Source organism: Schistocerca serialis, chromosome 4 (genome assembly GCF_023864345.2).
Source record: "Schistocerca serialis cubense isolate TAMUIC-IGC-003099 chromosome 4, iqSchSeri2.2, whole genome shotgun sequence".
In the NCBI taxonomy this organism is placed as follows: Eukaryota; Metazoa; Arthropoda; class Insecta; order Orthoptera; family Acrididae; genus Schistocerca; species Schistocerca serialis.
In genome coordinates, this window is record NC_064641.1 from 11,265,030 (window position 1) to 11,289,615 (window position 24,586).

A 24,586-nucleotide genomic window follows, 5' to 3' on the forward strand; every position below is an offset into this window, starting at 1 on the left:
CCAGAAAGCTTCACGCTGTAGTGGACAATGGTCCAAGGTCATGGACGCACAACACATGGATCCGCATGATGGCGGTTTTTCGAACACCGGGCAGTGCTTTCCTTTTTAGAAATAAGTAATTTTTGTGACTGTAGCGGATTCTATCATTCACTGCTAATACAACACTATTCAAAAAGAAGGAACAGATTTCAAACATTGCTGTTATGTATTCAATGTTGTTAGTTGTTGTAGTCTTCAGTCCTGAGACTGGTTTGATGCACCTCTCCATGCTACTCTATCCTGTGCAAGCTTCTTCATCTCCCAGTACCTACTGCAACCTACATCCTTCTGAATCTGCTTAGTGTATTGATCTCTTGGTCTCCCTCTACGATTTTTACCCTCCACGCTGCCCTCCAATACTAAATTGGTGATCCCTTGATGCCTCAGAACATGTCCTACCAACCGATCCCTTCTCCTAGTCAAGTTGTGCCACAAACTCCTCTTCTCCCCAATCCTATTCAACACTTCCTCGTTAGTTATGTGATCTACCCATCTAATCTTCAGCATTCTTCTGTAGCACCACATTTCGAAAGCTTCTATTCTCTTCTTGTCTAAACTATTTACCGTCCATGTTTCACTTCCATACATGGCTACACTCCATACAAACACTTTCTGAAACGACTTCCTGACACTTAAATCTATAAACGAAGTTAACAAATTTCTCTTCTTTAGAAACGCTTTCCTTGCCATTGCCAGTCAACATTTTATATTCTCTCTACTTCGACCATCATCAGTTATTTTGCTCTCCAAATAGCAAAACTAATTTACTACTTTAAGTGTCTCATTTCCTAATCTAATTCCCTCAGCATCACCCGACTTAATTCGACTACATTCCATTATCCTCGTTTTGCTTTTGTTGATGTTCATCTCATATCCTCCTTTCAAGACACTGTCCATTCCGTTCAACTGCTCCTCCAAGTCCTTTGCTGTCTCTGACAGAATTACAATGTCATCGGCGAACTTCAAAGTTTTTATCTCTTCTCCTTGGATTTTAATACCTACTCCGAATTTTTCTTTTGCTTCCTTTACTGCTTGCTCAATATACAGATTGAATAACATCAGGGATAGGCTACAACCCTGTCTCACTCCCTTCCCAACCACTGCTTCCCTTTCATGCCCCTCAACTCTTATAACTGCCATCTGGTTTCTGTACAAATTGTAAATAGCCTTTCGCTCCCTGTATTTTACCGCTGCCACCTTCAGAATTTGAAAAAGAGTATTCCAGTTAACATTGTCAAAAGCTTTCTCTAAGTCTACAAATCCTACAAACGTAGGTTTGCCTTTCCTTAATCTAGCTTCTAAGATAAGTCGTAGGGTCAGTATTGCCTCACGTGTTCCAACATTTCTGCGGAATCAAAACTGATCTTCCCCAAGGTCGGCGGTACGTCCACCCGGCCTCCCGCATGCCCACTATACGCCCTCGCTGAAAGTCCGTCAACTGCACATACGGTTCACGTCCACACTGTCGCGGCATGCTACCAGTGTTAAAGACTGCGATGGAGCTCCGTATGCCACGGCAAACTGGCTGACACTGACGGCGGCGGTGCACAAATGCTGCGCAGCTAGCGCCATTCGACGGCCAACACCGCGGTTCCTGGTGTGTCCGCTGTGCCGTGCGTGTGATCATTGCTTGTACAGCCCTCTCGCAGTGTCCGGAGCAAGTATGGTGGGTCTGACACACCGGTGTCAATGTGTTCTTTTTTCCATTTCCAGGAGTGTATTACTAGTCAGGCACCAGTTATGCGTATTAGAACGTGCAACCAAATACTTAGATACGTGAAAGACAAATTCTGTGGTTTTGATTTTACTCACTTACTCTGATTTCCAATCCTGAATTAATCAAGTTGCTTCATGCACGACATAGAGTGCTATTTATCTGGCCACTTAAAGAAATTTGCATACTTGTAATTAAATTATTAAAGTAATTAAACTAATAATTTTTCAGCTCCGTTTTTTCTAAATGGTTAGGAAGGGCTTGGGCTGGTGGTGACCCTCAATTTCTCAATTTTTATCATTACTTGTGTGAGAGAAGCGGCTAGAAATGCGAGATAACGTGTATGGCTCGATGAGAAACGTCGTAAAGATAGTAATACGTTACAGGTGTCATTCAGGTATCATCGGATGTGCTTAGAGAAATTCTGTGGTTTGGAAGCAGTAAATATTTAAAATATGTCCCCAATTTTTGAATAGGCGGTGTATGTTACTTTTACATGTTGGGATTTCGTGGCATGACTACTGTGTCGCTTTTAATATTTATAGTTACGTCCAATTTTTAGTAAGAAATCAAATATGTAGTCGTGAATTGTGTGACGATAAAATATTTTATTGACAATTACTTTGTATTACATAGCTGGTGGTCACAGCACTGCTTTCTCAGAATGTATTGCCACACAGATATTTCATAAATACAGCTCGATACATTTATGTTGTTGTTGCACACTCACAGAGTACACTTACTGCTATGCGTAAACAAAGATGGACAAAACTTTCGTGTGGCAACGAGTGTGGTTTTTACCGTTATTACCAAAACTAGAACGCTTGTTGTGGAGTGCAGCTGCGCACTCCGTTCCGACGTGCTCGCCGACGAGGTGAGAAAGCGGAGAGGCGAAGCCCATCCGGGAATGTAGAGACAGCCGTGGGAGCTGAGCGGGGGCGGGGGGAGGTGGGCGGCGGGGGCGGCGGCGCGGCGCGGGGGCGGCGCGGCGCGGGGGCGGCGCGGCGCCTACTCGCCCGTCATCACCTCCATAAACTCTGCAACAGAGCGAAAGTAAACGCAGCACTGGCGTTAGCTCTGCAACTCAGAGTAAAGCAGTGAGATAAAACTCTGCAACAAAGATGCATCGGGAGGTAAGTACAGCGGTGACATAAACTCTGCTACACAGGTACACACGTCGGCACTGTATTTCCTTGTGTGTGCCTGTGTTGCAGAGTGTATCGAGGAGTACAGCCCTACATAAATTCTGCGACACAGGTACACGGCAAAGTATTTAAGGTCTGACACAAAATTTCCGCAATACAAGCGCAAAGTAACGTTAAGTGCAGCACCGATATACACACGGAACCCGGAAAAATGGCACAGAGAGTATACCCCTAGATAAACTCTGCAACATGGTTGCATTTCAAGGTAAGTACAGAACCTGCATGCCCTCTGTAACGCAGGTACACGCAAGGTAGGTATAGCACCGACGTAAACTTTGCAACATTCGCGCTTGGCAGGTTCTGTACAACACGTGCATGAAAACTCTGCATCATACACACATGGCACCAGGCACACACACTACTATACAGACACACGATAAGGTGAGTACAGCATTTACATAAACTCTGCAACACAGTCACATGTCAAGGTAAGTGTAACAGCTACATTACCTCTGAAACACAACCACACATCTAGGTAAGTACAGCACCTACATACGTTCTGCAACACAGCCACATGCAAGAGTACAGTGACTGGATAGACAGCTGTAACACAGACACGTGGCACACACAGGTCAACTCTTGGAATCAAATCTGCATGTGGAATGCACTTCCTTGACTCTTGTGCAGAAATGAGTGCACTATTCTGCCGCATACATTTTCAATAAGCTACCACAAGAACTCAAAAATCTTAGCAGTAGCCCAAACGCTTTTAAGTCTAAACTGAAGGGTTTCCTCATGGCTCACTCCTATTCTGTCGAGAAGCTCCTTGAAGAGCTGAAAAATTAAGCAAATTCCAGTGTTACATTGTTGATTTTCTTTATTTAAACTTACGAATTGTCGCCTGAATACGTTTCTTGTATTTCATTTTATCTGTTTCTACTATCGTGTTATAATTTCATGTATTGACTCGTTCCATGACCATGGAGACTTCTCTTTAATTTTGTCCCACGGAACAATAAAAAAAATAAATAAATAAAACACCTGTTCTGCACAGTGGAGCAAGTGGCAAACAGCAACACAGTGTGTAGGGGCTAGGTCGAACACTGTTGGATGTTACTACCAGCAAGGAAAGGTACTTTTATTTCTCACTCGAGTATTATAAACAAGACATACGATAACATGGGCTCAGTTGCTGACGGAAATGGAAACTGTTACACCATGAGCTCCTAGACCAAATGATGCCAAACTGATACTCCAGTATTTCCATGCCTGTGGGATATACTGATTAAAACGCCATCCTTATGTGTGCTCACTTTGAAAATTTTCGGTTCAGAAAAGTAAGCCATTTTTACACATGAAAAATTATGTGAGTTAATGATGGCTATTAGGTGTATCTAACGTTGCTGGAACTTTTCAGGTGAAGATAACAACACACACGACCAGAAGACGTCTTACCGACAGCTTTCATACCTTCGGAAAAGTCAGACCATTGGCATAAGGGGCATAGGAGTATCATATTGACAGATCACATATCGTTGACTGTAGTGCAATGACTTCAGAACCATTGGCAACGATATCGACTCAGGACAGCGTTTGGCAGTGAGAGTAGACAGGGTCTTTCTAGGAGGACTACGCCACGAAAAGATGATCGAATTGTCGATTGGTTAGACGAATAAACGGATGACAACAGCTGAAATGCGAGCGGAGGTTGCACACTAAGTTTCATCACGTACCCTCTGGAAGAGATTAATGGATGCTAGGTTGAGATCTAGAATTGCCGTGCGGCTTCTCTATTGACTCCCATACCTCATGCAAATGGTGTAGATTCAGTGTCAACTGGGACATTGAGTGACATTCCTTGGTGTTCAGGGAAGAGCCTCGATTTTGTTTGTGGCAGTCAGATCGACGCCAGCGTATACGTAGAAGACCTTAACTCTTGGAATCATATGTGTGGGGAGCTGTTTGATATGACAGAAGGGCTGATTTGATGACTATAGAAGGAAGCCTGAATACTCACCGCTACGTGGCAAGAATGGTAAATCCTGCTGTAATATCGTTCATTACCAGGGTAGACAATGTCATATTTTCACCAGGATAAGTCACAGCTGCAAAATACTAACGCGAATTCTTTACAGACGAATGGAAAAACTGGTAGAAACTGATCTCATGGAAGATCAGTTTGGATTCCGTAGAAATGTTGGAACACGTTAGGCAATACTGACCCTACGACGTATCTTAGAAGAAAGATTAAGGAAAGGCAAACCTACGTTTCCAGCATTTGTAGACTTAGAGAAAGCTTTTGACAATGTTGACTGGAATACTCTCTTTCAAATTCTGAAGATGGCAGGTGTAAAATACAGGGGGCGAAAGGCTATTTACAATTTGTACAGAAACCAGATGCCAGTTGTAAGAGTCGAGGGACATGAAAGGGAAGCAGTGGTTGGGAAAGGAGTGAGACAGGGCTGTAGCCTCTCCCCGATGCTATTCAATCTGTATATTGAGCAAGCAGTAAAGGAAACAAAAGAAAAATTCGGAGTAGGTATTAAAATCCATGGAGAAGAAATAAAAACTTTGAGGTTTGCCGATGACATTGTAATTCTGTCAGAGACAGCAAAGGACTTGGAAGAGCAGTTGAACGGAATGGACAGTGTCTTGAAAGGAGGATATAAGATGAACATCAACAAAACAAAACGAGGATAATGGAATGTAGTCGAATTATATCGGGTGATGCTGAGGGAATTAGATTAGGAAATGAGACACTTAAAGTAGTAGAGGAGTTTTGCTATTTGGGGAGCAAAATAACTGATGACGGTCGAAGTAGAGAGGATATAAAATGTAGACTGGCAATGGCAAGGAAAGCGTTTCTGAAGAAGAGAAATTTGTTAACATCGAGTATTGATTTAATTGTCAGGAAGTCGTTTCTGAAAGTATTTGTATAGCGTGTAGCCTTGTATGGAAGTGAAACATGGACGATAAATAGTTTGGACAAGAAGAGAATAGAAGCTTTCGAAATGTGGTGCTACAGAAGAATGGTGAAGATTAGATGGGTAGATCACATAACTAATGAGGAGGTATTGAATAGAATTGGGGAGAAGAGGAGTTTGTGGCACAACTTGACTAGAAGAAGGGACCGGTTGGTAGGACATGTTCTGAGGCATCAAGGGATCACCGATTTGGTACTGGAAGTCAGCGTGGAGAGTAAAAATCGTAGAGGGAGACCAAGTGATCAATACACTAAGCAGATTCAGAAGGATGTAGGTTGCAGTAGTTACTGGGAGATGAAGAAGCTTGCACAGGATAGAGTAGCATGGAGAGCTGCATCAAACCAGTCTCAGGACTGAAGATCACAACAACAACAACAACAGCAATGCAAGACCCCACTGAGCACATCGCACCACAAAATCCTAGAGTATATGGACGCTTGACTGGCCTACCAGGTGTACTGATTTATCAACCGTGAAGCATGTCTGGGATGTGATGGGAAGAGGTACATTTTTAACTGCAACAGGAACCTACATGAACTGATACTGCATGTGTTTTAGGAGTAAGAAGAAATTCCTCAAAATGAAATCCAGAGGCTGTTACTTGTCATATCACAACGAATGCAAGAATGTATACCATTTCTGCTCAGTGGATCCTTTTGAAAACCATTAAAATAACTGAATAAAAATTGTCGACAAAATATCAACAGTAAGGCACTCTCGAAAGAGGAGGCTGGAAGTAGACGTACGACATACCATACTGCATGAAGGCAAATTTTTAAGGAGTTTTAATTGCAATATTCACTAAATTCAGTCGATATCTGCATAGTGTGCAAAGAAGAACATGGTGTCCATCTAGGCCAACACGCGTTATTGAACCAGTCATTTACCAGCATATCATTATTTCTGTCAGAGAGTGGTAATATACTGCAACATTTTTTCAGAAAACTAATAAGTAACAAAAAATACTAGATATTCTGTGCAGGGCATTGCAAGAACTCACACCATCGATGTACCTGTGAAGGCATTACAATGTGTTGTTGATGACTGGATTGTTCCCTTGACTGTAACAACTCCCAATACCGCCATAGACATATTAGTCGACACAATATGATTGCATCTGAGATTAAGGGCGCTTCGGTCTGCTTACCGCGAGTTTTTATCGTGATATTTCACGTGAAACGCTGAAACACTTGCTAGCATCTGCACAACTGTCGTGAAATCTCTCACAGTGCGAAGCGTTTTCCTCAGACACAGGTCTACTTCTTTACTGTAACGCCACCGCATGTTTCCGCCTGCGCTAAATGCCGTAACATCGTGGTCGGGTAATATGATTAGCGCAAAATGGACAAAAGCATCTAACCACTCGAAAGACTGACGATGCGGGAAAAAACATCAGACTCGTCCTCATTATGCACCCACAACTGCAAAGCGTAGCCTGTCTCCCTGTGTTTTATTGATAACAATTGTGAATCGATGGTCATACACTAACGTGGTCATAAGTACACTATCGACCATTAAAATTGCTACACCACGAAGATGACGTGCTACAGACGCGAAATTTAACTGACACTAAGAAGATGCTGTGATACGCAAATGATTAGCTTTTTAGAGCATTCACACAACGCTAGCGCCGGTGGCGACACCTACAACGTGCTGACATGAGGAATATGGAATCGGTGGGTTCAGGAGGGCAATACGGAACGCCGTGCTGGATCCCAACAGTCTCGTATCACTAGCAGTCGAGATGACAGGCATCTTATCCGCATGGCTGTAACGGATCGTGCAGCCACGTCTCGATCCCTGAGTCAACAGATGGGGACGTTTGCAAGACAACAACTATCTGCACGAACAGTTCGACGACGTTTGCAGCAGCATGCGCTATCGGCTCGGAGACCATGGCTGCGGTTACCCTTGACGCTGCATCACGGACAGGAGCGCCTGCGATGGTGTACTCAACGACGAACCTGGGTGCACGAATGGCAGAACGTCATTTTTTTCGCATGAATCTAGGTTCTGTTTACAGCATCATGATGGTCGCATCCGTGTTTGGCGACATCGCGGTGAATGCACATTGGAAGTATGTATTCGTCATCGCCATACTGGCGTATCACCCGGCGTGAAGGTATGGGGTGCCATCGGTTACACGTCTCGGTCACCTCTTGTTCGCACTGACGGCACTTTGGACGTTACATTTCAGATGTGTTACGACCCGTGCCTCTACTCTTCATTAGATCCCTGCGAAACTCTACATTTCAGCAGGATAATGCACGACCGCATGTTGCAGGTCCTGTACAGGCCTTTCTGGATACAGAAAATGTTCTACTGCTGCCCTGGCCAGTACATTCTCCAGATCTCTCACCAACTGAAAACGTCTGGTCAATGGTGGCCGAGCAACTGGCTCGCCACAATACGCCAGTCACCACTCTTGATGAACTGTGGTATCGTGTTGAAGCTGCATGGGCAGATGTACCTGCACACGCCATCCAAGCTCTGTTTGGCTCAATGCCCAGGCGTATCAAGGCCGTTATTACGGCCAGAGGTGGTTGTTCTGGGTACTGATTTCTCAGGATCTATGCAGCCAAATTGCGTGAAAATGTGATCACACCTCAGTTCTAGTATAATATATTTGTCCAATGAATACCCGTTTATCATCTGCATTTCTTCTTGGTGTAGCAATTTTAATGGCCAGTAGTGTATCTGGACGTCTCCACGTAATGCGGAATTGACCACCATATGTCACGAGAAGAGGACCCGTTAGTATATAAGGAGGCAGAATGTATTGTGTTGTCAGTAGAGAAGAAATAACACAGGAGAGGGTCAATCAGCAGAGCTCAGCGACTTAGAACCTGTACTATTCATTGGATGTAAGCTGGGTAAGAAATTCATCATGGACATTTCAACCCTTCGAAAGCGGTCCATGACGGCTGTGACTGTGAAGTGGAAACTCAAGGCAGCAACCACAGGTATACCAAGACCAGGTGGACGTCCAGTGCTGGTGGACAGAGACCGTCGACCATTGTGGATGGTGGTGGGAAAAAAATCGCATGAATCAGCAAAAGAAATTACTCAAGGGTTCCAAAGTGCTACCAGTAAAGCAGCTAGCACAGTGGCTGTATGTAGGGAGTTAAAACGAATTTTGTACAACGCTTCTCACGAGCCACATACTTCCGCAGAGAATGGAAAACGACGCTTGAGGTGGAGTAAAGAGAGACTCCACTGGAGAGTGGATGATAACGAGCGATTTGGAGTGATGGATCACGCTGTACCTTCTGTCAATCCTACGGAAGAGTACGAATTTGACGAGTGGCTGGAGAACGTCACCTGCCATCATGTGTGGTGCCAACAGTGAACTATAGAGGAGGTAGTGTTACGGAGTGGGGACGGTTTTCGTGGTTACGGTGAGGTCCGCTTATTCCGCTTAATGAAAAGCTAAATGCGGCAGGATGTGAAAACATTTTACAGCATTGTGCACCGGGTACAGTTGAGGAACAGTTCAGAGACGATGGCCAGCTAGACAACACATCCTTTGGTAAAGCAGCGTCTTTGAAGCAGGGTTTTCTGGGGAATAAAATTCCTGAATTGGACTGCGCTGTCCAGAGTCCCTACTTGAGCCCAGTGGAACACCTTTGGGATCAGAAAGTTGACTTCCATACAGACCCCAGCATCCAATATCATTGTCATCTCTGGTTTCGCCTCTTGCGGAAGAATGGGCTGGAATTCCTCCACAGATATTCACACACCTCGCTGAAGGTGTCCCAAAAGAGTTGAAGCCGACATGAAGGCAAAACCTGGATGCAGCTCATATTAATGTTCACTAACAGGTGTCCGGATACTTTTGGTAAGAATGTGTAGAACTTTATACAAAATGAAGAAATGTTATTGGGATTAGTTGAAATTCGTAACATAAGACTACGGAAGCATGTGCTGTACTCATCCAACAATCCCACCTCTATTACAGTCACTTGTATTCTCATGATTTTACGTGCCTGCTGGTGCAATGAGGTGTTAATATTCCTTCGAAAGGATGCCAATAACTGTTAAGAGACGTCGCAAGTGATTTTAGACAATTCGGCTTATAGTGAAGAAAGATACGCTCTCAGGTCACATGGCTCTTGAGCACAATTTATCCAACTAGCAAATTTATCACTTGATATTGTTAAACAATACGTTAGACAATAATGAGGGAGAAACGCGCAAGGGCCTGCGCGGTGATCGATGTTACTATACCTACGTACGTGTCCCACGCCTGCGCTCAGCTCTGGACGTCTTGCATTGTATACAAATGTAACACAACGACCACACATCACACATCAGTACATGTGGCAGTTTCTCTGGGGCAGTGATCAGCTTGTTTAAACGGACGGTCTTAAAAGATCCCTAAGGTCACGGGTACACTGTTTTTAAAAGAATGGAGTCACTTCATAGTAATTTCCATCATGGATTTCTCCTTGGACACGCCAGAAACTTTTAAAGTCGGGGCTACTTTCTCTCCTGTCAGCTTTTGCCTCTATTTCCACGTCTTTCCATGTACTCTGTTGTTTCATGGAACTGCAAAATTCTGAGAGCATGGGACACAGTCAGAATTGCAAGGGGAGAAATTTACTGTCACCCGCGATGCTGGCAGGCGAGCAGTGGCACTGCGAAATCTGGTCCCAACATATCACAAGTGTTGTCGCTAGTTGTACTTATCTATGATATAAAAGGAGCTGAACAGATACCAGGCGAAGATTGCGAAAAATTTGGGCTCAGCACAAGCACTCCAGCAGGATAGCGGAAGACTGGATAGATAGGAGAGCTAGAAAATTACTTGCACCTAGTGACGGAGACATCGATGTACCGCCTCTTCAGTAAATCGGGTGTACGATTTCCATGATGGTGATATATAACATACAAAACATCGATACTTTCTATATATTGGCTTACTGCTATATCAAAATGACCGAATCCTACTTACTTTTAAAAATTGTTAAGTTCGAAACAGGAATTGGTTATTATTTAAATTTGGTCTATGACAGGTGTGCCAAGAAATTTGTTTAAAGTTCATAAGGCAACCGTATTTAATTACATTAACCTAATAATCTGAAGAACACTCAGAACGAAAGTAAGAAAGGGAACTCTACTCAAGTTCTACAAAACGAAGTCAGTATCAACCGAGACATATGGTAGTGAGTCGTGGAGCGTAATAAAAAGAAATGAACAAAGAATACAAGCAGCGGAGATGCGATTCCTAAGAAGAGTAGCTCAGTGTACACTATTGGATAGGAAAAGAAATACTGACATCAAGTCTGTACTGTGAGCGAAAAGCTTAGACGAGCAGAGTAAGGAGTACAGAATGACTGGAACAACCATGTCACAAGAATGGAAGAAGACAGAACATCAAAATCAATGATGAATTATTACCCACTGGATTGAAGGCTATTACGAAAATCGAGGAAAAGATAGAAAGATCAACCAATTAAGTCAAGAGGGCGTAACAGGTAAATGCGTAATACGTGCAGGGAGAAGGAAAGGAAGAAGTAATTACAATACGATTAACCTGTATCAACAGATATCAGAGAGAGGACAATTCACAGAACTTGACTAAAAGAACGGATAGGTTGGCAACGAAAAACAGTTGCTTTGGTAATGGAGGAAAGGGAGAGGGGCGATAAGAATTGTAAACTATAGTAAGTAGATTGAAATGGATTAGCTATGCTAAGATATGGAGACTTGAATAGGCAAGACTAACGTGAAGAATTATATCGGACCAGTCCTCGAACTGAAGACGTTTCACAGAATGTGTGAGAACAACGATTACTTATTTCCAACACCTAGAGTAAGTATACAGAAAACAGAGTTATGAAAACCAAATATCTTGGGAAAATGTTTACATATTGTCAATATAACGACAATATATTATCTGTTTTTGATATCTACATTATTTCAACATAACATCGATACTTTCTACGGGTCGATATATGGTGCAGCTCGCCTACCATCAAAGTCAACGGTCCCGGAGCCGTCTGAGTCGATTTCCTCGATCATCATGTCGAGTTCCTCCTCGGTGATCTTGTCGTCCAGCTCTCGCAGGATCTCCCTCAGGACGCCAGTCGTGATGTACCCGTTACCTGGAACAAGATATTTTTCGCATTCGTAGAAGTCTAGTATATTTTGTGAGAACACCTACTTATATCTCGACACATTTGTCTCACTACTTCATGTCGCTCAGAGAAAATCATCAGGGGTAATCTCGGTGGTTCGGAGCCTTCCCGTCTAGTATCAGTGCAGGAGATAGAGAAGACCCAACGAAGAGTTAGGTGAAAGGTTCGTTAGTAAGCACGAGAGCGTCAAACGCCAGTGTTAAGTTTGCAAGAAAGGCGGTATGCGCCGCGACAGATTTGCCGTTACAGTAGTCCCTATAACTATCAAACGTTACACTGTTCCCTGTCACAAATACCTCTCGAAATGACTATTATGGGAAAAGGAGAGGAATCCGAGTTCACACGGGAGCTTACTGCCAGGCATACTTAACTCGCAAAAGTTATGGATTGAACTTGGAAGGAGTAAGTGATATTGGAATTGAAAGTACTCTTCGCTACACAAAATCATTTCGAAATAACATAGACCGAAGTAAAAATGGCACATTTAACAATTTACAGGTGACATTTTAATTATCATTACATTTTAGATAAATGTCAGGGTGTTTCATACACTTATTAGTACACTCCTGGAAATTGAAATAAGAACACCGTGAATTCATTGTCCAAGGAAGGGGAAACTTTATTGACACATTCCTGGGGTCAGATACATCACATGATCACACTGACAGAACCACAGGCACATAGACACAGGCAACAGAGCATGCACAATGTCGGCACTAGTACAGTGTATATCCACTTTTCGCAGCAATGCAGGGTGCTATTCTCCCATGGAGACGATCGTAGAGATGCTGGATGTAGTCCTGTGGAACGGCTTGCCATGCCATTTACACCTGGTGCCTCAGTTGGACCAGCGCTCGTGCTGGACGTGCAGACCGCGTGAGACGACGCTTCATCCAGTCCCAAACATGCTCAATGGGGGACAGATCCGGAGATCTTGCTGGCCAGGGTAGTTGACTTACACCTTCTAGAGCACGTTGGGTGGCACGGGATACATGCGGACGTGCATTGTCCTGTTGGAACAGCAAGTTCCCTTGCCGGTCTAGGAATGGTAGAACGATGGGTTCGATGACGGTTTGGATGTACCGTGCACTATTCAGTGTCCCCTCGACGATCACCAGTGGTGTACGGCCAGTGTAGGAGATCGCTCCCCACACCATGATGCCGGGTGTTGGCCCTGTGTGCCTCGGTCGTATGCAGTCCTGATTGTGGCGCTCACCTGCACGGCGCCAAACACGCATACGACCATCATTGGCACCAAGGCAGAAGTGACTCTCATCGCTGAAGATGACACGTCTCCATTCGTCCCTCCATTCACGCCTGTCGCGACACCACTTGAGGCGGGCTGCACGATGTTGGGGCGTGAGCGGAAGACGGCCTAACGGTGTGCGGGACCGTAGCCCAGCTTCATGGAGACGGTTGCGAATGGTCCTCGCCGATACCCCAGGAGCAACAGTGTCCCTAATTTGCTGGGAAGTGGCGGTGCGGTCCCCTACGGCACTGCGTAGGATCCTACGGTCTTGGCGTGCATCCGTGCGTCGCTGCGGTCCGGTGCCAGGTCGACGGGCACGTGCACCTTCCGCCGACCACTGGCGACAACATCGATGTACTGTGGAGACCTAACGCCCCACGTGTTGAGCAATTCGGCGGTACGTCCACCCGGCCTCCCGCATGCCCACTATACGCCCTCGCTCAAAGTCCGTCAACTGCACATACGGTTCACGTCCACGCTGTCGCGGCATGCAACCAGTTTTAAAGACTGCGATGGAGCTCCGTATGTCACGGCAAACTGGCTGACACTGACGGCGGCGGTGCACAAATGCTGCGCAGCTAGCGCCATTCGACGGCCAACACCGCGGTTCCTGGTGTGTCCGCTGTGCCGTGCGTGTGATCATTGCTTGTACAGCCCTCTCGCAGTGTCCGGAGCAAGTATGGTGGGTCTGACACACCGGTGTCAATGTGTTCTTTTTTCCATTTCCAGGAGTGTATAATGAATATTACAGGAGTCAGCGGAATAAGTGACGAGAATAGAGAGGATATAAAAGACAGATTGGTATTGTTGTTGTTGTTGTCGTCTTCAGTCCTGAGACTGGTTTGATGCAGCTCTCCATGCTACTCTATTCTGTGCAAGCTTCTTCATCTCCCAGTACCTACTGCAACCTACATCCTTCTGAATCTGCTTAGTGTATTCATCTCTTGGTCTCCCTCTACGATTTTTACCCTCCACGCTGCCCTCCAATACTAAATTGGTGATCCCTTGATCCCTCAGAACATGTCCTACCAACCGATCCCTTCTTCTGGTCAAGTTGTGCCACAAATTTCTCTTCTCCCCAATCCTATTCAATACTTCCTCATTAGTTACATGATCTACCCATCTAATGTTCAGCATTCTTCTGTAGCACCACATTTCGAAAGCTTCTATTCTCTTCTTGTCCAAACTATTTATCGTCCATGTTTCACTTCCATACATGGCTACACTCCATACAAATACTTTCAGATATGACTTCCTGACACTTAAATCTATACTCGATGTTAACAAATTTCTCTTCTTCAGAAACGCTTTCCTTGCTATTGCCAGTCTACATTTTATATCCTCTCTACTTCGACCATCATCAGTTATTTTGCTCCCCAAATAGCAAAACTCCTTTACTACTTTAAGTGTCTCAATTCCTAATCTAATTCCCTCAGCATCACCCGACTTAATTCGACTACATTCCATTATCCTCGTTTTGTTTTTGTTGATGTTCATCTTATATCCTTCTTTCAAGACACTGTTCATTCCGTTCAACTGCTCTTCCAAGTCCTTTGCTGTCTCTGACAGAATTACAATGTCATCGGCGAACCTCAAAGTTTTTATTTCTTCTCCATGGATTTTAATACCTACTCCGAATTTTTCTTTTGTTTCCTTTACTGCTTGCTCAATATACAGATTGAACAACATCGGGGAGAGGCTACAACCCTGCATTACTCCCTTCCCAACCACTGCTTCCCTTTCATGTCCCTCGACTCTTACAACTGCCATCTGCTTTCTGTACAAATTGTAAATAGCCTTTCGCTCCCTGTATTTTACCCCTCCTACCTTTAGAATTTGAAAGAGAGTATTCCAGTCAACATTGTCAAAAGCTTTCTCTTAGTCTACAAATGCTAGAAACGTAGGTTTGCCTTTCCTTAATCTTTCTTCTAAGATAAGTCTTAAGGCCAGTATTGCCTCACGTGTTCCAGTGTTTCTACGGAATCCAAACTGATCTTCGCCGAGGTTGGCTTCTACTAGTTTTTCAATTCGTATGTAAAGAATTCGTGTTAGTATTTTGCAGCTGTGACTTATTAAACCGATAGTTCGGTAATTTTCACATCTGTCAACACCTGCTTTCTTTGGAATTGGAATTATTATATTCTTCTTGAAGTCTGAGGGTATTTCGCCTGTTTCATACATCTTGCTCACCAGATGGTAGAGTTTTGTCAGGACTGGCTCTCCCAGGGCCATCAGTAGTTCCAATGGAATGTTGTCTACTCCGGGGGCCTTGTTTCGACTCAGGTCTTTCAGTGCTCTGTCAAACTCTTCACGCAGTACCGTATCTCCCATTTCATCTTCATCTACATCCTCTTCCATTTCCATAACATTGTCCTCAAGTACATCTCCCTTGTATAGACCCTCTATATACTCCTTCCACCTTTCTGCTTTCCCTTCTTTGCTTAGAACTGGGATTCCATCTGAGCTCTTGATATTCATACAAGTGGTTCTCTTATCTCCAAAGGTCTCTTTAATTTTCCTGTAGGCAGTATCTATCTTACCCCTAGTGAGATAAGCCTCTACATCCTTACATTTGTCCTCTAGCCATCCCTTCTTAGCCATTTTGCACTTCCTGTCGATCTCATTTTTGAGACGTTTGTATTCCTTTTTGTTTGCTTCATTTACTACATTTTTATATTTTCTCCTTTCATCAATCAAATTCAATATTTCTTCTGTTACCCAAGGATTTCTACTAGCCCTCGTCTTTTTGCCTACTTGGTATTAGTAACAAAAAATTTCTGGAAAAATAAATTTGTTACCATCGAATATAAATTTAGGTGTTAGTAAGTCTGTTCTGAAAGGTACCAGTAACCCCCAACCACAGCTGAGTAACTTTATTCAAAAATTGAACTTCGCTAATCGTTAGTCTGTTACTAAAAAAGTTAACTTTGGTAAATGTTAAAGCATTACATTACAAGGAAAAAAATTTGGAAATTTGTGGTAGGGGCTTAAGGAACCAAACTGCTGAGGTCATCGGTCCCTAAGCTTACTCACTACTTAATCTAACTAACTTACGCTAAGGACAACACACACGCCCATGCCCGAAGGAGGACTCGAACTTCCGACGATGGGGGCCGACTTTACAAGGGATTTATCAGAAGTTAACGTAAGTCGTTAACTCGTAATAGTAAACTTTATGTTGTGGATGTAGTGAAATGAGCAAGTGAACCAAATGCAATACCTTTACTTAAACAAAAAGTCTTGGTAGTGGAAGTTTTAGGCAGGACATCGAGATAAATAAAAAAGAACAGTTGAACGATTTAATCATTTAGTTTTATAATTATTTAGTTGCCAATGTCAAATCACGGGAGAACCAAATTACTGTACAGGAGCATCAGATAATATATGAGATAAGGTGCATATTTCCCTTCATGAATATCAATATGTTAAAGTTTGCATCCGAGAGCGAGGCTCGTTTAGGAGACAAAATGACTTCGCCCACGAAAAAAACAGTCGTTCGACTGCAGCATCCGATGGTGTTGTACTATATTTAATAAAGAAATTTGCTAAATACTCTTCCACGAGAAATACCGCAGGTAGGTTCATTTGAATTTCAGTGAAGAAGTATCTGCTTAATTAATAAGATGTTCCTCTAATCAACAATGTGTCTGCCCAAATTTCTCCTCGACATTGAACTTTACTGAGGTTTTAAGTTTTTGTCAGATTCTCAAACGACTTCGATTCGATGACATGTTCGTAACAAAACGTTTACTCTGCATTGGTCCACACTGTCTTGAGACACAGCGCTGCCAAAAGACTCTGCAGTCTGTCGTGTTTTTCTAACTGGATTACTTCTACTGGATTCACAGTCGACATCTGAGTTCCCAAGATTGATTTTTTGTTTTGGCTTTCCTCGGCTGGAGCCTACCCTCACTGTTTCTCCAAACTGGACATACCGCTATTCATCTGCTATTTGTATGTATTGTTTCAAATTGTTAAACTCGATATGTGAGCCCTAATTGCTGATTTTTTAGGCAAGCACAGTTTACAATCGGGAAGTACTTGTTCTCCCAACGTGTAAACAAAATTAATGCAGCCATGGATTTGTGTCAGTTGTAGAGCTACGCTCCGATTCCGTGATTTAGCTTTCACAGTCAATCCAAAAAAAATGGTTCAAATGGTTCTGAGCACTATGGGACTTAACATCTGAGGTCATCAGTCCCCTAGAACTTAGAACTACTTAAACCTAACTAACCTAAGGACATCACACACATCCATGCCCGAGGCAGGATTCGAACCTGCGACCGTAGCAGTCCCGCGGTTCCGGACTGCGCGCCTAGAACCGCTAGACCACCGCGGCCGGCTAGTCAATCCACTAGCAAGAAATAGTACAGTGAGTGCAGATTTCTATGGCCGGCAAATGCACAGATGGCGGGGCACAAGTGGGGAGAGTGTAGTGGTGGGGGTTATAGGCAGGCGCTGTAGGGGAAATGCCAAGCGCTGGAGAGCATACACGTTCATATTTTCTGTAAATATACCCACACTTGTCTGGTGGCCGTTCAAAAAGATCTACTGTGACATCTCCTTTGGTTAGCATCCAAACAGAATTTCCTCAAAAATGCAGCGATTTATTATTGTTTGATTGTTAACCATTTGTAACTCCCAAAATAACATAATGGGTAGCGAATTTTGAGTAAAACCTACACATTTCTCTGCTTGCCAAAATAAAATCTGCTTCTTTTGGCAAAACACAGCAGACTTTACACAGTCGCAGCTCAGTACACATTATGCATATGCAGTTTGCAAAAGAATTCTGAAAAAGTGTTTTGTTAAGTTTGTTAAGTGAGGAACTGGGGAAAAATAAGGTCAATAGCTTATAAAAAAGCACATTCTCGTTGCAAAGTAAACTTGTAATGTCTTCTCTTATGTTATTCCAAAACCGATAGCGTTTCTCATTTCACCAAATATCCCTGACCCTAAAAAATTGCATTCTTTCATCGAAAAAGTCTGTAGTTAGTGGAATAACATGGTAGACAATGAAGTTTTGCGTGATAACACAATGGCAAAGTACTCTTCTCTTTGCGTGCTATCATGTACCAAAATCTCATTTCGATATCTCAAACCGTTTATGAAATATGAGGAATGTTGTGGATAATTCACTCTGGCTTTATCACTGGCGCGGCGCGATCGCAAATGATTGTGTTACGTCAGATCAGTTTTCTCGAGATTGGTAACGGATAGAGACCTCCGCCCATGTCTAAAGAAAAAAATCAATATGTTAGCTAAATTTCAATCGCTGCAACACATTATGTAAATGCACCAAAGGAAAAATCTTAGCAACCTATATTTTTCATTGGTAACTTGTTCGAATTTCACACACTCTCTTACTTCCACACAAATATCACAATAAAAATGACCATTAACAAAATGATGGACACATTATCATGAACCAGACGTATAAAGCTATAAGTAAAGCAAAAGTTAATTTTTTTATCGAATAGTTTCTGCAGAATCGTTTGAGAAAGATTGCAGGGTGAACACTTCGATTCTGTCATCGACGATTGGCCGAAAGGTTTCAGACAAGGTAAGGTTTCCGAACAACCGAATGATCTTGTCTAACGTTTTGAACGAAAATTGGTCACTGCACGTCGACTACCGTAGCCTGCGCGGACTATACTTTAAGGCGAACTCGGAAAAGAAACAACAACAAACAGCCAGCATCTAGTTATTCTCGCTCGCACTCGATTGCTTACATCGATCTCGCGCAACCTGGCATAGCCACACACCTACATGAACCGCACTTGTCAGAGCCTGGTTTCCGCGGGCGGTGCGACGTCATGTCATAAATAGCAGGTACCTGATTGTCGAATAGCGGTCTCAAAGAAACTTAAAAGAAGTTACATAGTCCGTTACTGATTTTAAAAGTTAATTTAAAGTTAATCCGTTACTCGAAAAGTTTACTTCGTTAATTCACTATTAATGGATTAACGGTGTTGTGCCCCGATATTGTAAGCAGGCTGTTTAGGTTCTTATATTGGTAAGCCGCGTAGCGCTCTGTATGAAAATCACTGGCTGTGTTGTGTGCAGTCTGTGGCTAGTTCGCATTGTTGTCTGCCATTGTAGTGTTGGGCAGCTGGATGTTAACAGCGCGTAGCGTTGCGCAGTTGGAGGAGAGCCGCCAGCAGTGGTGGATGTGGGGAGAGAGATGGAGGAGTTTTGAAATTTGTAAGACTGGATGTCATGAACTGCTATGTACATTATGATTTTTGAACACTATTGAGGTAAATACATTGTTTGTTCTCTATCAAAATCTTTCATTTGCTAACTATGCCTATTAGTAGTTAGTGCCTTCAGTAGTTTGAATCTTTTATTTAGCTGGCAGTATTGGCGCTCCCTGTATTGCAGTAGTTCGAGTAACGAAGATTTTTGGTGAGGTAAGTGATTTGTGAAAGGTATAGGTTAATGTTAGTCAGGGCCATTCTTTTGCAGGGATTTTTGAAAGTCAGATTGCGTTGCGCTAAAAGCATTGTGTGTCAGTTTAAGCCCAGTCATGTATATAATTTTTCTAAGGGGACGTTTCAATATATGCAGCCAACCTTCGATTCTTTAAAGAACAGAATTCTTTAAAGAATCTTTAAAGTATGAAGAATAAAGAGAATCGATTATTTAAAGAATCGAAAGAATCGAAAACCCATGTACAAAACAATTTCTAGCGCCTGATTGCTTTACAAATGACTTAATGTGTTAAGTATTTGAGGTTAGGCATGTAAAGCCCTTACGTTTAAAGACACAGAACCGTAATTATGTTGGCTTTAATTAGCTTCGGATCATCCACCTATAAACTGACAGGAAAGTTTAGAAAAGGTTTCAGCTATGTTTGAAGTTTGCTGAAAGGCGCCAAGTGCTCTCATTGTCACACTCTGGACGAGTAACGTGCGAGCGATTTGCGTTCCATTTTAACAAAAGCTAGTTTTCCACCCATATCAACGTATATGACGTCCTACCCCCTGAAGTATGTGTCGTACAATGATATAATTGTGCAGGAAAATTCAGCGGTATATGTAGATACTGTCTACAAAAGTGTTACGAACTGAAATAGTAATGAAGAAACAAATTAAGACGTCACGCTTGGTACTGAAGCTCTAGTACATGAAAAGCGAAAGTGCAGTAATTGATAAATTTGTTTTCTTTTTCATTATTTTGTATGTATGTGTATGTGTGGCGGGTGGGGAATGGGGGAGTGCCAGCAAAATAAAAATTTCGGAAACGTTTCAGATTATGTGTAAAAGTATTTTTCAAGCCGCTGTACGCCCTGATTCTAAAATACTAGATGAATATAGCCTCAAGACATATATACACAATTCCTAATTTTAATACTTTTCTTATTCTGTAACACCTACCCACCGATTTGTCATTCAGTATCAGAGTACCTACTTTTAAAGGCAATGGTGGCCCTGCTGTATGTACCAACTGCCGTCTATTTCTGGTCCTCTCCCACACTATTATGATATTTGAACATATCCTTGTCAACAGGCTGCGAAATATGGACCAGTTTTCAATAAATCAATATGGGTTTGAGCAGGGATGTGGCACGATACAAGTAATTTTTGCCAGCTGAAGGAGAAATTTCTTGAGAAAAGGAGGTCACTACACTTTGCCTTTCTTGACCTTGGGAAGGCATTCGATTGGGTATCACTTCAGATCATTCGGTATGCTTCTCGCGATCATTAAGTTCCTGAAACTTACAGACACTGGCTTAAAATGCTATTCAAATTCGCTAGCAGAGCTGACTGACACCTGCCCTGTTACTAATGGTGATCAACAAGGTTCAACTATGACTCCACCGCTCTTTGTTACCGCAGTGGATACCATAAGGAGCAGCCTACAGAGGTATGTATCGTGACAATGCTGTACGCTGAAGGTATGATGCTTGAGGCGAATACCTGGAAGGATCTTCAAACTCAAGTCGAAAGATGCATCGATTTGACATCCGTTTAAATTCTCCTCGAATTACGCAAATTAATGGAAATTCTCTTACCAAGGTGAATACATTCCAGTACCGGCGATCTCGATCACAGAGTAACGACTATGTGAGTGATGATGAATCAGAGCTAACAGAATGCGATTCAGAGACGCTACTGATATTCTTTGTGTAATAAGGTGCCAGTAGGCCACAAATCGAAGATAAAAAAATGAAAGAATGTTCAGAGCAGTTGCATTATATGGTATCAATGTTGGCCCGCCCCTGGAAGTCCTGAGACTCACTCTGTGTTATGAAAATGCTGATACTGAGAAGATCTTAGACATTTCTCTGGTCGACCATATCAACAACACAACGATTCGACAACTAGTTTGAGTGTCTCGAATGAATGAGAAGATTCAAGAATGGATACTTCGTTAGTGAGAGACCTGAATTTCGGTGGTTAGACACTATAAAATCAGCTCTACGATCAAGAACCCTAAGTCAAGGGGAAAATTTAGATCATAAGAAATGGCATGATCTGGAAGGCGCTAAGAAGAAAAAGAAGACCGTTTACATACAGGTACCATCCTTCTTTGTGGGACGTAGTCTTGGCCAAATGAAGTGTCCCTACCAAGATGACAGAACCTGCGTAAGGTCACTGGACGAAAGTTATTTAACAATATTAATTCATTTTAGTTTATTAATGAAATGAAATGATCGTATGGCATTGTTGGCCGGGAGGCCCCTTGCGGGGGAGTTCGGCCGCCGTATTGCAAGTCCTTTTCAGTTGAGGCCACTTCGGCGACTTGCGAGTCAGTGATGATGATGGAGAACACACAACACCCAGTCATCACGTGGCATAGAAAATCCCTGACGCCGCCGGGAATCGAACCCGGGACCCCGTGCGCCGGAAGCGAGAACGCTGCCGCAAGACCAGAATTGCATTGTTGACGACAGTATCAGTGATTCAGCATGTTTCTTAATTTCTTTTCTGTGACGCCAGAGAAGAACGATAGCATTGAGGGTCAAACAGATAACTTTATGATACACGATGCACGTCGGCTGGTCTAAGTGGCAGTAAATAAAGGTTTATTTTATGAGTAGCTCTTGTTATTTCTTAAAAAAGAACTTTCCTCAAATACATACGAGGTGTGGGGCACCAGGTATCAACTGTGCAAAATGTATTGAGTTTAGAAAGTATCATCGAACTGAAAGTCATTCTTCTATCTAATGTTCGCTGCGTGAATGTTGCAGCTCCTTTAGGGGAGTCCTTTTGGAGAGAAAGGGAGGGAGAGAGAGAGAGAGAGAGGTTGGAGGAGAGTGGGATATCCTGTGCCAACCTCCTCACTTCATTTCAGAGTAGCACTTACATCGAATGTTCTCAATTATTTCGTGGTAAAATTCCAGTACTATGGAGGTTTTTCACTTATGTCTTAGCACATGTCCTGTCATTATGTCCCTTTGTAGAGTCAGTGTTTTCCACAAGTCCTTTCCTTGTCTATTTTACGGAGGACGTCATTTCTTATCTCATCATTGCCTTTAATTTCCAGTATCCTCCTGTTGCACTGCACCTCAAAAGCTACGATTGTCTTCTTTTTCGGTTTCAAATTCATATTATAAACGACAAATCGCAAGAATGAGTCTGTGTTATTTATGACAAATACCCCAAAAACGACGTGAACAGAGTTGGCACAGTCAAATATTTGAACAGCAAGCTGCACATAGTTTGCTAAGTGACGTTGCAGATCATGCAATAAGTGTGTTCATTGTGAATGTATAAAAAAATAACTGCGTGTCGACAATGGAGGTAAAGAAGTTGGTTTTTGGATGCTGAATTCGAAGTGGGTAAGCAGAGGTTGTGTCGACTCACCCTCCTTGTCGTAGAGCCTGAAGGCCTCCCGGAGCTCCTGCTGCATCGCCTCGGCGTCCTCCTCCACCAGGAACCTGGCCGCCAGCTGCACGAACTCGTCGAACTCCAGCTGCCCAGAGCCTGCAAGTTGAATAAGTGTAAGTGTTCAGGTAACAGAGTAGGAAAAGCGCACATTCTGAATCTTCAAAACCGTCCAACGTACTAAGATTTCAGCAAACTTGAACCTAATGGCTAGATCTACTATAGAAGATGCAAGAAGAAGGGTTAATGAAGGTGGCTTATATTATTTATTAGTGGGAATGCTATATCTGGTGCACCAATTATTAATGGTACAATTCAATTACCAAATCCACCAATTATAATAGGTATTACTATGAAGAAAATTATTACAAGTGCGTGGGCTGTAATAATAACATTATAAATCTGGTCATCTCCAATTAGAGATCCTGGTTGACCAAGTTCAGCACGAATAAGTATTCTTATTGATGTTCCTACTACTCCTGCTCATGCTCCAAGTAGAAAGCAGAAAGCACCAATGTCCTTATGGTTTGTTGAGAATAATCATTTTTGCCGTAAGATGGCTGAATTTTAGGTGCTAGACTGTAAATTTACTTATGAGATATTTTTTTTCTTACCCTATTTTGGTCTTATATTCAATTATGATTCTAGACTGCAATTCTAGAGGTGTAAATTTTTACTAAGGCCTAAAATATTATTCTTTTAATTATAACTTTCAAGGTTATTAATTTAATTAACTTAAGTCCTTAGTACAATGAGATTAAGGTTGATGTTGAAATCAATCCTATTGTTGAAATTACTACGGTTATAGGAAGAATAAGTCTTGATTTTTGAGACTTTATACACTCCTGGAAATGGAAAAAAGAACACATTGACACCGGTGTGTCAGACCCACCATACTTTCTCCGGACACTGCGAGAGGGCTGTACAAGCAATGATCACACGCACGGCACAGCGGACACACCAGGAACCGCGGTGTTGGCCGTCGAATGGCGCTAGCTGCGCAGCATTTGTGCACCGCCGCCGTCAGTGTCAGCCAGTTTGCCGTGGCATACGGAGCTCCATCGCAGTCTTTAACACTGGTAGCATGCCGCGACAGCGTGGACGTGAACCGTATGTGCAGCTGACGGACTTTGAGCGAGGGCGTATAGTGGGCATGCGGGAGGCCGGGTGGACGTACCGCCGAATTGCTCAACGCGTGGGGCGTGAGGTCTCCACAGTACATCGATGTTGTCGCCAGTGGTCGGCGGAAGGTGCACGTGCCCGTCGACCTGGGACCGGACCGCAGCGACGCACGGATGCACGCCAAGACCGTAGGATCCTAAGCAGTGCCGTAGGGGACCGCACCGCCACTTCCCAGCAAATTAAGGACACTGTTGCTCCTGGGGTATCGACGAGGACCATTCGCAACCGTCTCCATGAAGCTGGGCTATGGTCCCGCACACCGTTAGGCCATCTTCCGCTCACGCCCCAACATCGTGCAGC

At 43.2% G+C, this 24,586-nt stretch overlaps 1 protein-coding gene across 1 annotated transcript in view; it reads right to left on the reverse strand.

Annotated features, from left to right (window-relative positions):
- Nucleotides 1–2,341: 2,341 nt before the first annotated feature.
- Nucleotides 2,342–24,586, reverse strand: part of LOC126473707 (troponin C, isoallergen Bla g 6.0101) — a 69,797-nt gene continuing 47,552 nt past the window's right edge. The window contains exons 4-6 of the mRNA XM_050100949.1: nucleotides 23,084–23,203; nucleotides 11,858–11,989; nucleotides 2,342–2,790 (exon numbers count right to left, since the gene is read on the reverse strand). Coding sequence (XP_049956906.1) covers nucleotides 2,762–2,790; nucleotides 11,858–11,989; nucleotides 23,084–23,203 — 281 coding nt within the window. The 3' untranslated portion in view covers nucleotides 2,342–2,761. The remainder of the gene's footprint in view (nucleotides 2,791–11,857; nucleotides 11,990–23,083; nucleotides 23,204–24,586) is intronic.